Source organism: Eurosta solidaginis, chromosome 3, assembly GCF_040869045.1.
Source record: "Eurosta solidaginis isolate ZX-2024a chromosome 3, ASM4086904v1, whole genome shotgun sequence".
Lineage (NCBI taxonomy): Eukaryota > Metazoa > Arthropoda > Insecta > Diptera > Tephritidae > Eurosta > Eurosta solidaginis.
The window spans coordinates 89,569,944-89,586,235 of NC_090321.1; the positions used below are offsets into that span (position 1 = coordinate 89,569,944).

General features: G+C 33.6%; 2 protein-coding genes across 3 annotated transcripts in view; one reads left to right on the forward strand and one right to left on the reverse strand.

The window, feature by feature from the left end:
* The window catches only part of LOC137244139 (protein transport protein Sec24C-like), a 625,388-nt gene that overhangs the window by 99,958 nt on the left and 509,138 nt on the right, over positions 1-16,292 (forward strand). The window lies entirely within an intron of this gene.
* Positions 2,373-16,292, reverse strand: part of Mdr50 (Multi drug resistance 50) — an 86,446-nt gene continuing 72,526 nt past the window's right edge. Inside the window, exons 10-15 of one of the 2 annotated variants that reach the window (XM_067772696.1) lie at positions 13,172-13,375; positions 5,245-5,346; positions 5,031-5,170; positions 4,369-4,930; positions 3,123-3,269; positions 2,373-3,048 (exon numbers count right to left, since the gene is read on the reverse strand). In XM_067772696.1, coding sequence (XP_067628797.1) covers positions 2,851-3,048; positions 3,123-3,269; positions 4,369-4,930; positions 5,031-5,170; positions 5,245-5,346; positions 13,172-13,375 — 1,353 coding nt within the window. In that variant the 3' untranslated portion in view covers positions 2,373-2,850. The remainder of the gene's footprint in view (positions 3,049-3,122; positions 3,270-4,368; positions 4,931-5,030; positions 5,171-5,244; positions 5,347-13,171; positions 13,376-16,292) is intronic. The other variant, XM_067772697.1, reaches the window with a different exon arrangement.

Below are 16,292 nucleotides of genomic sequence, written 5' to 3' on the forward strand. Positions count from 1 at the left end.
GATTTTAAAAACAATACATTCTTGGTAATCGTAGACTCAGTAATCACTGGTATTACTGAACGATTTGCAGCTATGAGAAATTTGAACGAGTAAGTTGTTTTCCTCTTTGTGCCAATTTGAAGACATGGATAAAACTACGGTTCGGGCGAGCGCAGCAAAATTTGTCGAAAAATACAAGTCGGATATTTCTCAAAGCTTAGAATGTGAAATAATTTACTTGAAACCTATTTACGAAGGAAATTTCGATAAAGGTCTGTCATCATTGGAATTGCTAAATGCCATCTACATATGTTCAAAATCTGTATATAATTTTCCCCAAAATATGTGTTACTTTACGTATCTTTTGCACTATACCTGTCACTCTAGCTAGTGCAGAACGTTCCTTCAGCGTCCTTTCAAGAATCATTTTGGCAAGACAGTTAAATTTTGATATTATTATAAAAATTTTGCAGCGTAAAAGCAAGTAAAGCCACTCCGAACTTTCTGAACTTTCTATATTGAATAACTAAAATTTATAATCATCATTCAATTTATCGGAAATGTACTAAAATGTTACCAAATAACTAGAAAAGATTACATATTTAAAACAATACGTGGCTGTTAAAAGAGAATTTTGTTTCTACGTTACAATAAAACAGTTTAAATAGTAAATATCCTGTGTTAATTTTATTTTCAGCTCTTAGTCCAAAAATCATTTAGTTGATGTTGCAAAAATTTTGTTTTGATGTAATACATCAATAATGATTCATGAATGAGGCGTCATTAATTCAAATCAATCAAATGTATTAGTTGATTTTTTATAGGGGGCCCGTAAATTGTTTAGTCACGGGCCCGGATTTTCTCTTTACGGCCCGGGTCGGCAGGCATCGGTGCAAATTAGAAACAAATCATTTAAACCAAGAAGAACTAATCTTATCCCCACTTTTGTGTAACTTCTACATTTCAAAGCTACCTTCGCCACCAGAAGGAGTTACTATCGTTTAATACGCCGATGACTGCACAATAATGGCCACAGGCCCAGTCCCACAGATCGATGAGCTTTGCAACAGAATAAACAGCTACTTCCCTGATCTCTCCAGTTGTTTCGCCTCACGAAACATGGAATTATCACCGACTAAATCCTCCGCGACCTTATTTACAACATGGACGTCCCAAATGTCGACCATTTTGAACATCCACGTCGATGGCACTACGCTACCGACTGCCCTACGCCCCAAAATCTTGGATGTGACGTTTGATCAGGATCTACATTTTGGTGAGCATGCAGCCGCAATTGTACCGAAAATCCAGAGCCGTAATAAAATCCTCAAATCCCTTGCTGGCAGTACTTGGGAAAAAGACAAAGAAACCCTCATTACCACATACAAAGCAATTGGCCAGCCGATTGCATGCTACGCGTCCCCTATATGGTCGCCAAGCCTAAAAACTACTCACTGGAAGAAGCTACAGGCCTGCCAAAATACTGCTCTCAGAACCGCCACGGGCTGCCTTCGTATGTCCCCAGAACACCATCTACATAATGAGGCGAGAATACTCCCCATCAAGGAGAGAAATGAGATGCTAACCAAACACTTCCTGTTGAATACTCAGCAGCCTGGGCATCCCAACAGACATCTGATTGATGAGCCAACACCGCCTAGGGGCTTAAAGAGTCATCTCCGTAAGCATTTTGAGGAAATACGGCACCTGAGAACTCAGCCGTGTGAAGCAAAAAAACACAAGCAGGTCCTCAGTGAACTCCACAAACAGGCGTCGGATCTTTATGCCAGGAATTTCCCGGTGAATCCAGTACTCAAAAAAACAGTACCCAAAACTTGCGGAAGAGGAACGCATACTCTCCAGGGAAACGCGAGTCACTCCAGCTCAACTTCGTTCTGGATACTGTAACAGGCTAAATTCTGACCTATCCAGAATCAACCCCGACATACAAAATGTATGCCCCGCTTGCAATGTGTCCCCACATGACACCAACCATCTCTTTAAATCTAATGTGGAACCAACGCCTCTAATACCACTTTCAGTACGGTCCACCCCTGTTGACAAAGCAAGTTTCCTTGGACTCCCGTTAGAGGATATTAATGACAATTTGTGATCGGTCGCATCTATTAGGTGGGGCGAAGCACTGCTACAACAACAACAACACTATTTTTTCGCTACAAAAAATGAGGCCCTTAGTGTTTAAAATCACGCTCTTGGGGTGTAAATATAAGCCAACTGGTGCGTACAATTTTATGCATATAATATCTAAAGCATTACACATTTTTTTCGTATAATTCAACAATTACACATTTATAGTGGTTAAAGTGTTGCCTATCATTTTGGTAGTAAATTTACGATTTTCGCTTTAGAGTATCCATATAAACGTTCAGCTAATTCAAAATACTTGTTTATTTAAAAAAATATCCTTAAACTATTAAATCATCTATAGCAGGTGTCTGCATCCCATAGCACAATTCTGCGCCAACTGCCTATGCGAAAGGACAATCACTTTCAGGTTTTGGATATCCATGATCTAAAGTAATATTTAAAATGTAATATCTTAACTTGTAACCGGCAGATGAACATCTAGAGATCTATCGGATAGAATAATGTCTTTGTTTTGATATAAGATGATTGAAATTTGTTACTTCTAAAGAAGCTGTACTTTACAAGGAAAGGGGGATTTCCTGCGCTTTGAAATTAAAACTTGCAAAAAGAAACCACTTAAAGATATTTTAGTTTGAAATATGAGCTCACGGAGGAACTCCGTAATCCCGGGATTTTACTCAACGTAATCCCGGGGTTTTGGGATGGCAAAATGACTCGGGTGTCTCGGGATCGGGATTCCGGGACTCGATGCCTTAACCATAACTAACAGCCAGTTTGTAACTTCCACAGGGTGTAATAGATACCACGCAATTTCAATAGTTCTTTATGTGAACCGCTTTCCGCAACATGACCATTATCAAGCACATATATGACATTAGAATCAACAATTGTCGATAGCCTATGAGCAATAGTGATCGTGGTACGTCCTTCGCTAGCCGCATCTAAAGCTTCTTGAACAGTCTAAAAGTAAATAAAAAATAATCGAAAAATGCATAATTTGTATATATAAATAAATAGAAAATAAAACTTTTTACCTTCTCACTTTCAGCATCAAGAGCGGAAGTAGCTTCATCGAGCAGTAAGATTTTCGGATTTCTAACCATTGCTCGAGCAATCGCAATGCGCTGCTTTTGGCCACCCGACAATTGCGTTCCCTTTTCACCCATGCGCGTTTCGTAACCCTGCAATTTGAGAACTCTTAAGTCCATATAATTAAGTTAAAAATTTAATAATGACGCAAGCACGATGAAGCATCAAAACTGCGTAGAACTGGCAAGATGACCATTTTGTGTCGAATGCGTTTTAATTGTGTCGCAAAACTGACTCGAAGTCAATAAAGCAGTACGAGTCAAAACAAACCTCGAATGAACTTTATGTTCATTTATTTCGCGGCGACTATCGCCATCAAGGGACTCATTTGTCAATAGAAGAACAATACGCTCTCGTCCCAACACCAAAATCCCAAACAAAAAATTATAGTGGAATCATCCCGTCTATCAACAAGAATTCATATTGTGAGGAATATTAGTAACACTAAGTGTAACTCACATCACTAATCTGATACTAAGTAAATAAAGCCACAACAACAATAAAGCAAGCTGCCACACTTGTATGTACGTAAACAAATTAATCATCATGTACACACATACATACAAGCAGCAGAGAGATACTCACAAACGCATGTCATCATCAGCTACTACTTCACTCACATATACACACGCATATGGTTACACACTACAAATACACGCGCGTATGGCTAGTGACCAGGTAGAGAATTCTAGAAGAAGAAACGTCTAGGCATTTGGGCAGAGAGTATAAAAGCAACAGAAGCTGAGTAGTCCGTAATCAGTTTGATTTAAGCACGCTATTGGTTGCGAAGTATAAGTGTTATTCTACTTTCAAAGTAGTATAATAAAGACCATTTTGTATAATTGAATATTGGAGTTATTTATTCAACAATTTAGCGATACGAACGTTAGTAGAAGGTGTAAAATAAGCGGAGTTTCACTAAATTCGTTACAATATGTTTAGCTGTTCTATCCGAACGATAACAATTTGATAAACGAGGGAATCAATATGCACTACGTTGGACAGCTTCCCAAAGACTACAGCAGTCTAGCTTCCCCTTGATATTATAAACTCCTCAATACCTTTCTAAGTTTCAAACTGTTAAATGTTTCGAACAAAGTCCTAATTGTATCCTGTCGTAGTGGTAGTCATTACATATATGGTCGAACTAAATGAATATATCCAAAGGTTAACTTATGGGGAGTATCTTACCAATGGTAACGTTGCAATAAAATTGTGTATATTCGCTTTTTTAGCTGATGCAATTATCTCCTGCTCAGTTACTTCTCGTTTATTATCACCATATGCGATGTTTTGTTTAATGCTTCTGTCGAATAAGGTGGGTTCCTGTGACACAATACCTAGTTGACGACGAAGATTTGCTATCGATAAATTACGTAAATCGATACAATCGATGGACACTGAACCCCCATCAACATCATAAAACCGTTGTAGTAGCTGAATACACGTCGACTTGCCACAACCGGATGAACCGACTAATGCTACTTTTAGACCTTTTTCCACACTAAGTTGTATACCTCGAAGTACTTGAATTTCCGCACGTGTAGGATAACTAAATTGGACTTCAGTAAAATCAACCTTTCCTTCCGCATACCAAAGGTCTTTCGAAACTCCAGGCTTATCGCCAATTTTCGGAACACGGCTGAGTAACAAAAATATATTCTTTGCCGCTGTAATGCCCTTTTGGAAATTTGGGGCAAAGGCTAAAGCATTGGCTATTGAAGTGGTGCCCATTATTAAAGCTTGTGAGACCCTAAAGTAAACATACAATTATACAATTTTAATAAGAAGCAGTGTGTGAGGATGCCGGATATTGCAGAATTAGTCACTAAAGTTCAATTTCGAACACTTACTTGAAAACATTGCCGAATTCCATACCTTTGTGTACCACACACCAACAACCGTAATACATACAAGCTGCATATGCGAAGAACATAAGGGATCTCGCCATACCATAGACAAGACCACGGAAATGGGTATTCTTTTTAGCTTGCTAAAATGATAACACATAAGAGATACATTTAACAATGTTGGGCGAATAAAATCATATTACTTTGAATGACTTACAGCAATTTCAGGACTAACAGTATCCATGTATTGGTGATAGAACATCTCTTCTCTGCCTAACGAAGCGACTGTGCGTATATTCGAGACAACTTCAACAGCAAGCTATGTATGTATATATATATAGGAAAGTGAAACTCTCATTATTAAATTAAAAATGCTAATTGCGGTTACCTTACAATTTTCGTTACAATTATCAGTAGCTTTAAATACTTATGACATACTTTAGTCCTAATTTTTTTCTAAAACCCTTGTTAAAAAAATGTAATACAATTATCCCATTCCTTCTTTAAAACTCAAAATTAACGTAACGAAATGATTTCGTTTCGTTTCGCCGCGCAATTTTTTAATAGGTTCTAATGGCTTAAAAATGATATCCAACCTACCTTTTTTTCTTTTTTACAAAACACGATACTTGACAGAACTTATCAATTTGACATACACCCAGAAAAATAACATTGGTTAAATCTAACAATTTCCGTGGTTAATTTTACTACAATGCAAATTGTTGTTGCAAAAATGTTCAGCTAACTGCAAACGTTGGTCAAATTAACAATTTTTTTTCGGTTAGTGCATACTCTGTATAATTTGTTGTTGTAATTTAAACAATTTTATCTTGTTATATTAACTATTGGAAAAAGTTAAATTTTTCTTTATAATTTGTTGTTTTTTTTTCTTACGAATAAATATAGTAGAATTAATAAAATCAAAAATTGCTGCTTTCTTCGCTTACTATTTCGTGTGTAAAATTAACCTACTTAAATCGAATTTTTTTTCTAACGTTATTTTGGTAGTGTGATTTAACTGATCTTATTTGGTTAATTTTACTATGAAATTGTTCATTTCAAAAAATCGTTAAACCAACCATAAACCTGGGTTAATTATACCAGTACTAATCGGTTAAAATATTTGTCCCTGAAATTGGCGTTGCTTTTTAACTAATTTAAAAGGTATTTGGACAAAGGAAAATTGTGTCACTACTATTCCTTGTGTTAAAGTAACCATTGATACAGCAGTTACAAAATAAACGATTGCAATAATAGAAGCCGACGCTCATTGCAATCAGTTCGTTGAAAACTTTGAGGAAGCCGGTCGTGCGTGAGTATTGTGTGCAAAATTACAACAATGGAAAAGAATATTTTAGAATCTTCTGAAAAGGACGGAATAGAATCTTTATTAGAAACTTGGGGATTCAGCGACATTTTGCAAAATTTACAAGATAAGTTTATTAATAATTAGTTTTGTAAATTAACAAATATGCTGCTGAAACAGCGTCATGCAACCGTTCTGTTATTTGGATTTGGTTGGTTTGTTGTTTTATTGCTCACATAAAAAGTGTGGAAATAATTACATGCATCGATTGTAGTTTGTAAAAGAAATAATTAAAACTTATTAAATGTGTAATATTTTGACGAATTGTAGACGAACCTATTACACTTAAACGGCTAAGATATTTGGAAGAGCAGGACTTGACATACTTATTCCGTGTACGTAAATTAGGAGAAAAAGTGGAGTTTCGTTTCAAGCTTCAGCAATGGAAAATCGCAAATGTAAGTACAAACATAAAATTAGAATTTTATTCGGTAAACAAAATAAAACTTTTTTATTTAAGGGATATGCGGATGCTAAAGCCTGCGATACAATATCTGTTGATACGACTTTCCTGGAAGACATTGAAAATTGACCATATTTAAACTGCAGCCAATGTTACGGCAAATGATGTTGAAAACTGTTTAAACAAGCTGAAGACTTCCCTCTATAATCACGGTGAGACCTTACAACCAGTAATTATTACAGTTGGCTATAATTTATGTGACGCTAAATTTTATGTTTACTTTGATGAAATCAAGTATGAGATGCCTTGTTTTTTAAGTGCGTTTGATACGTGTTTTAAGACATTTCATGTGCTGAATTTGAAATACCCCAGTGATAGCTTAGAATTTTGGTTGTGTATAATTTTAGCACTAGGCACTTTATTCAAATATTTATCTGTGTTTAGAATTCACTCAAATTACAAATTTTTTAAAATGTAAACAAAGTTATAAAAAGAATTTAATTATTATTGAAAACAAAATTAAAATGGAAGATATGCGCGACGGCGGGCAGGCGATAAAATAAAAACTGAAGCGAGCGGTGCTGGCACGATGCGTAACGGCGGGTAGTTTTTACCATTGTAAACTTTACCAAGTAGCGCAACTAACAGCTGATCGCTCAAAATTTGCACACACACACAAACGTCACTAATGGCCATATTACGGAAATCTTAGGGAAGTTGAAGTTAAATTTTTAAACAGACATAAAATGTTATAATTTTGGAATAAATAGCATCTAGGACACCTTAATTGCAGTAATTGAAAGAAAATGTTTGCTTATACTCAAGTATTTAATTATTTTTTCTAAATTTATGTTTAATATTGATGCAATGATTGATCCAATGCAACTCTGGTCTTCCTACTGTTCTTCATTCCACTCCATTCGAGTGCCTATTTTCACGGCCTGCGAGTGCCTTCCACTCTATTCGCAACATAACCTCGAATTATGCTGCCAAACTATATAGTAAACAATGGTTTTTACTAAACTAAAAAAATGAGAGTGAGAGCGGTGGTGGTTGGCAGTTGAGCTGCACTGCCTGCGCTTGGTCGCATTGGCCGGGTGTTGCCAGACGGAGGGGGGCGGACTTAGTCCGAAAATTGGATCATGTCTTCAACAGGTTGTTTGTTCAAAAGTATTTTTATTCGATAAATTTAGAAGACGACAAGGTATCTCCAAATGTACTGTGTTTAATTAACGATCTAAAATAATATGATAAGAAAACTTTGTTAATAAGCGTACATATATATATATATATATATATATATATATATATATATATATATATATATATATATATATATATATATATATATATGCATATGTATAATAATTCAGTATGGTATCGTGCTTTGTGTGTCACCAAGTTTTTCAAAATGTGGATTTTCTCGCAATTCACTTTAAAGTTATACATAATTTAACATCTTCAAGCACCTTCTTGTGTGTACATTGTAGTCACCATTTTAAGGGCTAAAGCCACTTAAAAAACATTTTAAAAACGCGCATACATGTATTTCTCATTAGGTTAATTCATTGATAAGCAAGAACTCATTGAATAACATCAATGAAACTATAGATACTCAAAGTATAAGTCAAGCAGAATTTCCCAGTGAAACTATATTTTCAACAGATTTTTTTGAAAATATTGTTCTAAAATTTCTTACTAAATTGCACAGCAAATCAAATTTTACCAGAAAAGATATAGAAATGCTTGTGAATGATTTAACTGAACTTTTATTTTTACCAATAGCGACCTTTTTAGAGAAAGATGTACTCAACAACGATCATTCCTAAAAGATCCATTTTATAAATTTAAAACTTTTCATAAGTTGCTAAAGTTCTTAGAGATAAATATGCTTAGGAAGATGGTAAAGAATTCGAAATTGATAATAGAGTCCAACCCTTATTTCGAAATATGAAATAGTTTTCATGGAAAAGCGAAGCAAAGGTATTATCATGCCAATAAAATGTCAGATAAAAAAGTTTTTTGAGCTACCTAACGTTCTGAAAGGTACTTTATGCATTACTTATAAAGTGAAGAAAAATTGAGCAGTATTTTGAAAAGGGCATTATGGAATGAAAAAATTAAGTTTTTCCGAACAAAGATGTCATTACCTATATTATTTATTTTGATGACTTCGAAATGAATTACCCTCTAGGCTCTCATAAAGGAGATCAATCTGTTGCTGCTTTCTATTATACTTTTCCTTCAATACCTGAGCACCATCTTTCTTCACTGGAAAATATATTTCCAGCTCTCTTTTTTAAAAGTAGATATAAAATCCACGGAAATGAAGCCTCTCTAAAATTTTTAGTGGAAGAAATAAAAGATCTAGAGGAGAATGTTATATGTATTAAAGTAAATGGCACAGAAAGGCGATATTTCTTTGTACTAATGCTTATCACTGGGGATACTTTAGGGCAGAATAATGTTCTCGGCTTCACAAAAAGTTTTTCTTCAATATTTTACTGCAGGCGTTGCTTATATAACAAGACAGAATATTCTTACGTGGTACGCGAAAGTGAGGATAAGCTTCGAACAGAATTAAACTATATGCAAGGATTACATTTAAATGAGACATACGAAAAGCGAATTAAATTATCTGGTATATCAGAGGAATATATTTATAATTCCATAAGCTCCTTTCATGTTATTCAAAATATGTATGGAGACATCATGCATGATGTTTTCGAAGGAATTTGCCACTATGACATCTGTAAGATCTTGCTTCATTTTATTGAAACAAAAAAATTCTTAGATACAGCTACTTTGAATTCAAGAAAGAGTATATTTCAATATGGCGAAACCGAAATTGGTAATATATCTCCTAATATAAACATTTCTCATTTAAAAAGAAGTAAATTAAGCATGTCTGCTCCACTAATGATAGGTGATTTAATTTCAACAGATAACAAGCATTGGCAATTGCTATGTCTATTAATTCCAATATTAGATTTATTGCTCAGGACAGAATTTGATGACAATCTTTTAAACGAAATGCAGGAAAAAATCGAGAAACACCATAGGCTTTACATTGAACTTTTTAGATCTTCATTAAAACTCAAATTTCATTTCCTGATTCACTACCCAAAATTTATAAAAAATGTTGGACCATTAAAAAATCTATGGTGCTTTAAATTCGAATCTAAATACAGGGCATTAAAAACATACATGAATTCAATAACATCGAGAAAAAATACGAGCATTTCAATTGCAACTAAATCTTTATTTAAATTCTCTAATAGAGTATTGCTCGAAAAAGGTTTTGAAGATAAGTGTACAACAGGATTTGTTAATAACAGCACAATTTTAAGTAAGACATATTTCAGTAACGGCGGCCACCGTGGTGTGATGGTAGCGTGCTCCGCCTATCACACCGTATTCCCTGGGTTCCACTCCCGGGCAAAGCAACATCAAAATTTTAGAAATAAGGTTTTTCAATTAGAATAGAACTTTTCTAAGCGGGGTCGCCCCTCGGCAGTGACTGGCAAGCGCTCCGAGTGTATTTCTGCCATGAAAAGCTCTCAGTGAAAACTCATCTGCCTTGCAGATGCCGTTCGGAGTCGGCATAAAACATGTAGGTCCCGTCCGGCCAATTTGTAGGGAAAATCAAGAGGAGCACGACGCAAATTGGAAGAGAAGCTCGGCATTAGATCTCTTCGGAGGTTATCGCGCCTTACATTTATTTTTTTATTTTATAAGCAATGTTTCGAATATTGAATTTCTTTCACAAAATATAGCTGTAAATAGTTCGTATAATTTTACAAATAGAATCACTATAAAAAGTACTTTGTACAAACTGAGTTATTTTTTACTTTCCAAAACTTTAGATATTTTCGAGATTAAGGACATAATTTTACTAGAAAGTTACGAAGTAGGTTTTCTTTGCATCAAGCACAAAATTGAATGTTTTTCTTAACACTTCCAGTCATATTTGGTTTCACTGAAAGAAAGTAATTTTACAATTCTACAGCCGTCCGAATTTTACAAGTCACCTTTACATATACATCGTTCTCCAAATGGAAATTTATATATGAGACCGAAATTCTATTAATACAATTGGGCAATTCACGACAGTCTGCATATAAAGTTATCTGTTTAAAAATTATTTCTCCCCAGTGTATTTTGTTTTTGTAAACTGTGTTCGAAATATAAGCACATAAAAAGATAACCTGATAAGCAGGCTCTCGTGAATACACCAAATGTATGTTTGTACACATATATACATATTCTAGTAAAAAAACATGTTTAGGCTAAGAAAAATTAATGACCTCTTTAAGGAAATTTGAGACATAGGTGTTTTAAACACATTCTATCCTTAAATTCAAGTCATTTTATAAAATATGTTTTGCAAAAAGGTTCATGCAAACGGTATGTAATTTTTGTAAAGACTGTTATGGATAATTTAAAATACGCTTTAAAATCTTTTACTACGCTGTATATTTTTTTTAGAAGTTAAGTGTGTCTACTTTTTCTGGAGAAAATTTAATGTATATTTATTTATACTATATGAACCTATTTATTAATATTAAGTTCTCTGAGAAAGAGATTTCTGAATAAATAAAATTTAGGCATTAAACTGAAACCTTGTGGCTGAAACGATGTTAAAAAAAGTATGCTTGAAGAGATTTAGAATAGATTCTGGTTTAACCTTATTTTTGGTTTTTTTTTAAACTGAACGTACACGTATTCTACTTTATCTAAAAGACTGTTATGGATAACTTAAGAAGAGCGGAAAAAGCTTGAACATTGTAACTTTTTGAGAATTATTTTTATTATTATCTATTTAAAAGGAATAACTAAGTTTTCGTGAATGAAATATGAATTTTATGTTTTAATCTTTAAAACATTGATATTTAAATTAAAGTAGATATGTAACTACAAAGATTTTAATGTTATTTTAACTATTCTACAAAAAATTTTATTGTATCTAAAGTTGTGGTAGTACTAAACCATTAAAATTGTTATCACACAATTTATATTGTAGGAATACAATATAAATAGTAGGACTACAATATAAATAGTACTATGACAATTTTTATCGTTTAGTACTATGTGCCACAATTTTTGTAACAAAATTATTTTTTTGGGTATGCATAGTGGAACTTTTTTTTCCTGAGCCCAAATACTATCGAAAAATCGATGGCGCGATATCGGTTAATAAATCGACCCAGTCTAATATATAGGCATAAAAATAGCAAATGGTTGCCCTTTGGACTGGAAGTTTTTGGAATTTCCACTTAAGAAGCTCAAACGTTTTGGAAACAACAAATCAAAAGCTTAAACCCAGAAAATACCTGAAAAACAATTGGTAGAGGAAAAACGAAACAAAAAATGTGTATAAGGGGTTGGACGAAGCATAAACAACTAATAATACAGTTCCATTCCTTATATCCAAAATAGGGCAAACACGTTATCTCCGTTCATGAAATCAACTATCACAGTGTAATCATGATTTAAAGAAACAGTTTTATATATGGATTTCTTGGTTTTTTTGAAATGCATACTGCCCTTAATAAATACTTTTTAGACTTGATGTGATATTGTATATCTTAATAATCGGTTTAATGTCAAAAAGCCATCTGGATGATCACAAGAAAACCACAACACCTCAACAAATTTAAGCCTGTAATTTTTACAAAAATTAATAATCAAACTGTATGTTTCAAGAGCATCTTCTTATGACAATGAAACTACTGATTCTTATTGAGAACAAGAATAACAGCATGAAATATAACTTGAGAATATTGTTATTAAATTATCCCTTCTAACGAAAGCGATTTTGTTTAGCAATTGCCCAATATTTTGTACTGTTTAAGGCAAATTCAAACTCATTTAAGCTCTCAAAATTTCACCAAGGTTCTCAAAATTTATAGAAAGTTGAAGAATATTTAGAGAATGATGTTGAATTAAATATTGTTTTGAGGTTTAAAGGGTGCATACCTTAATTTACATAGGCCCTTACCGAAAAACAAATTTCTTTTTGTCGCACTCACTACACGTAGAAATGACATAACTACCTTGGTTCTAACACTTGAAATTTTTACTGGGGACGTATTTTAATATCTATCTAGAAAAACGCAGTTTCGAAAAAATTTGTTTATTAGGGCCTTTGTTAATTAAGCTAACGATATGAAATTTAGTTTATTGCAATTTTTTTTCGTTTTATGTATATCCAAATGAAACGATCCATTTGCGGAAGCAATACATTTTCACAAATTAAGGCTTTGATTCGATAAATAGTTAAAATTACTTCTTATTGAATGTTATTTAATTCCTAAAATAAACATTTCAAAAGGGCTCTGATGCCTACTAAACCAAGTTAATTATAATACAAACCTTTGTACAATTTTCCATACTTTTAGCAGTCCCCATATTTTCCTGAGCCATAACTTTTCGCTGAAAATACGAGGCAATCAAAATAAGCGGAGAGAATGCTAAAGCCAATAAGCTCAAACTCCACTCATAGTACATGGACACGCCAATGCCCAATATTATAGTAGAAACTGACTGTACAATGGTTCCAATGCGCTGGCCAGTTGCCTGGAAAGGATAAAACATGTAACATACATATTACGAATTACTTAGTTATTAATATTTAGCAAAAAAGTAACATATTTTTTTTTATAAAGCTACAAGGAGTATATGGCAAGAATGCATAATACCTTTTACATTCATGATAATCTATCGTTTCCGTTCAAACACTTGGGAACATTTTTGCTTAAGCAGTTAACAAAATAAATTTACGTAACACACAAATTAATATAGGGACAGAATGTCTCAATTGGATTGTAAGTGTAAATATGAGGTAACTGAAATAAGCAAGAAAACAAATACAAGCAGGATAGGCTAGTGGTTAAGGCAACTGCAGTTTCACCGTGTGAGATTCGCTGTTCGAATCTCGGTGAAACCTTTGATAACATTACGAAATTGCCTGAAGATGATTACGTGGCATTTTTCGAAATGGTACCATCGCAATATGCTAGTAAATGTTTTTTTCTTTTCAGTTTATCTTAAACAAATATAATAAATGAATTCAATTGAATGTTCAATTATTATAAGCCGGTGTTAAGCTCATGAATTAGTTTTAAATATTAAGTTTTAAATTGAACACACCATTAAACAAACAAAAAAATATAAATTTCACTTCGTTTTCAAAGGTTTGGTTTAACTTTGAACTGAGTAGAAATGAAATTAAGTTCTTATTCGGCGTATAAGAAACATATCTGAGTTTTGGAGTACTCGAAGGAGTTGTGCGATTTTGGCGGCAACGAAAAATGGCCGCTCTTGTTTAGGTTTGACAGTTAATAGTATTACTATTTTCATCTCCCACTCTTATTTCAATTTCAGAATGAAGGAGTCGTCGGCGCACTTGTTCGCTTCTTTATTCAATCATGATTATACGTGAAAATGAAACGGTATATTAGGGGACACGAATCTCAAAGTTGTAAGTCCTTAAAGGAAAGGATATAGACCCACCAATAAATAAACCGAATTGATAAGGTTAAAAATCTGGTTTGATTTAACCATGTCCGTCTGTCTGTTTGAACGCAAATTAGTCCCTCAATTTTTAAGATATCTTAAAAAAATTTTGTGAGCGGATATATTTAGGTATCTTATTAGTGATATAAGCTTCAAATTTCACCAGATGCTTTTGTTTATGGCACGTATTCTTCTCTGAAAAAATTGGTCGTATTTATTAGAGCGGTCCTTATTTTTCGACTTTTAAAGAGTTAACGGGGCACCCCGTCAAATCATTCTTTACTCAAAAATACTGATGACGTATACTTTTTTGTACTACAAATATGACAAACCCATTTTCGTTTAAAATATAGATTATACCGGTCTTCGTGAAATGGGTTCACAGAGCTAGGTTTAAATTAAAAAAATATAAGTTTATCAAAATGTTTAGAAAAAGAATCTATGACTTGAATCATCTTTAATAAATGAAATTTTTTATTTTAAATGTTCAGCCACAAGTTTAAACCCATGGATTTTGTTTTAAATCCAGAAGAACCTATAAATTTCTGCTTTTATATTTTTAATATTTTTTGGTTTTGTTCTAAAACAACTTTGAGATTTAAGACTTATTTTTATTTATTTAGATTTTGAGACTTATTGTTCAAATAAGTTTAAAATTAAAAAAACGCAGTATTAAATTGAGAGGTTTCGAATTTAATTCGAAAAAGTTTCAAAAAGTGCTTAAACCGATGAACGTTTAAAATTTAGACTCAAACTTCTTCGGAGTAATGGAAATATGTATTTTATATCCTGTAATATATACAAAAAGTAGGAATAAATCAAATCAACTTTTATATTCTGCAACAAATATGTAGAAAAATCAGATAAGATTTGTTCCTCTTGCCGCACGACCTTTATCGTTGAAATTATGGAAATGCCCTCTTGTCAGTTGCACAGAATTCTTTAAAAAATCTGAAATTCCTCAATAATATTTTAATTTAACGTCCATGCTCAGCACAACTTTATTGAACGGATAAAAGAGGAAAAAACCCAAAATAAATATTTAATGCAGGTTTTCCAAAAGGTTAATTTTCTTAACCTTAAAGATCATTTAAGTTATTTTGGGACGAAAAAATCGTGACAAGTTACTTGAAAAAATAGTACCTTAAGAGGACGATGCGTCACACATGGAAATGACCAACTAAAATTGATCCCAGCGGGTTAAGTGTCTTAGAATATACCCGCGTTAGGTATGCCTGTCGTAAGAGGCGACTAAAATACCAAATTGATTCAAGGGGTTGCCAGCGCAATATATATCTTCTCCAACCCAATTTTCTACCTCACCTATCCGTCGCGAATCCTGTTTCATTAACTGCCGAGGCTCTGGCGACCCCAAACACCTGATGGATCTACGGGGTGGGAGGGCGGTATGGCCTAGAAGGTTTCATATGTTCATATCAAATCGTTCCCGAGATGGTGGGGCTAGTACCTTTATGGTGCTTGTTACCGGAACGTATTGGATCCGGCAAGGGACCATCAATATCGATAACACTCCCGAAGGCCTTCCAGGAGTGGCCTTATCACTACAACAACAACCAATTAAAATTCAATCCTAGGTAACGCTCTCTAAATATTCTTCAAAAAATTAAAAAAAATATTGAAATAGTTTCTCAGAATAGAGAATCAATTGAGATGGTGCCCCGCCAAAAAATAAAAAAAGCTTGCACCCGCATGAGGATCATCCTAGTGTATATAGTTTACACCCGATACAACCGATTGCTCAGATCAGAAGCGTTTCGTAATTTAGCAGATAGAAGCTTCAAACTTCACCTAATATGCTTACGTATGCGTATATTCTTGTCCAAAAAAATTGTAGAGATTACAACTAATTGTTCAGTAAGAAGTTTTTCCCAATTTTGTAGAGATCGACTGGTATATGTGACCCGGTTTATGACTTAAAAAAAACAGCTGTTTCTCACAATTTCTTTTTTGAGTCATA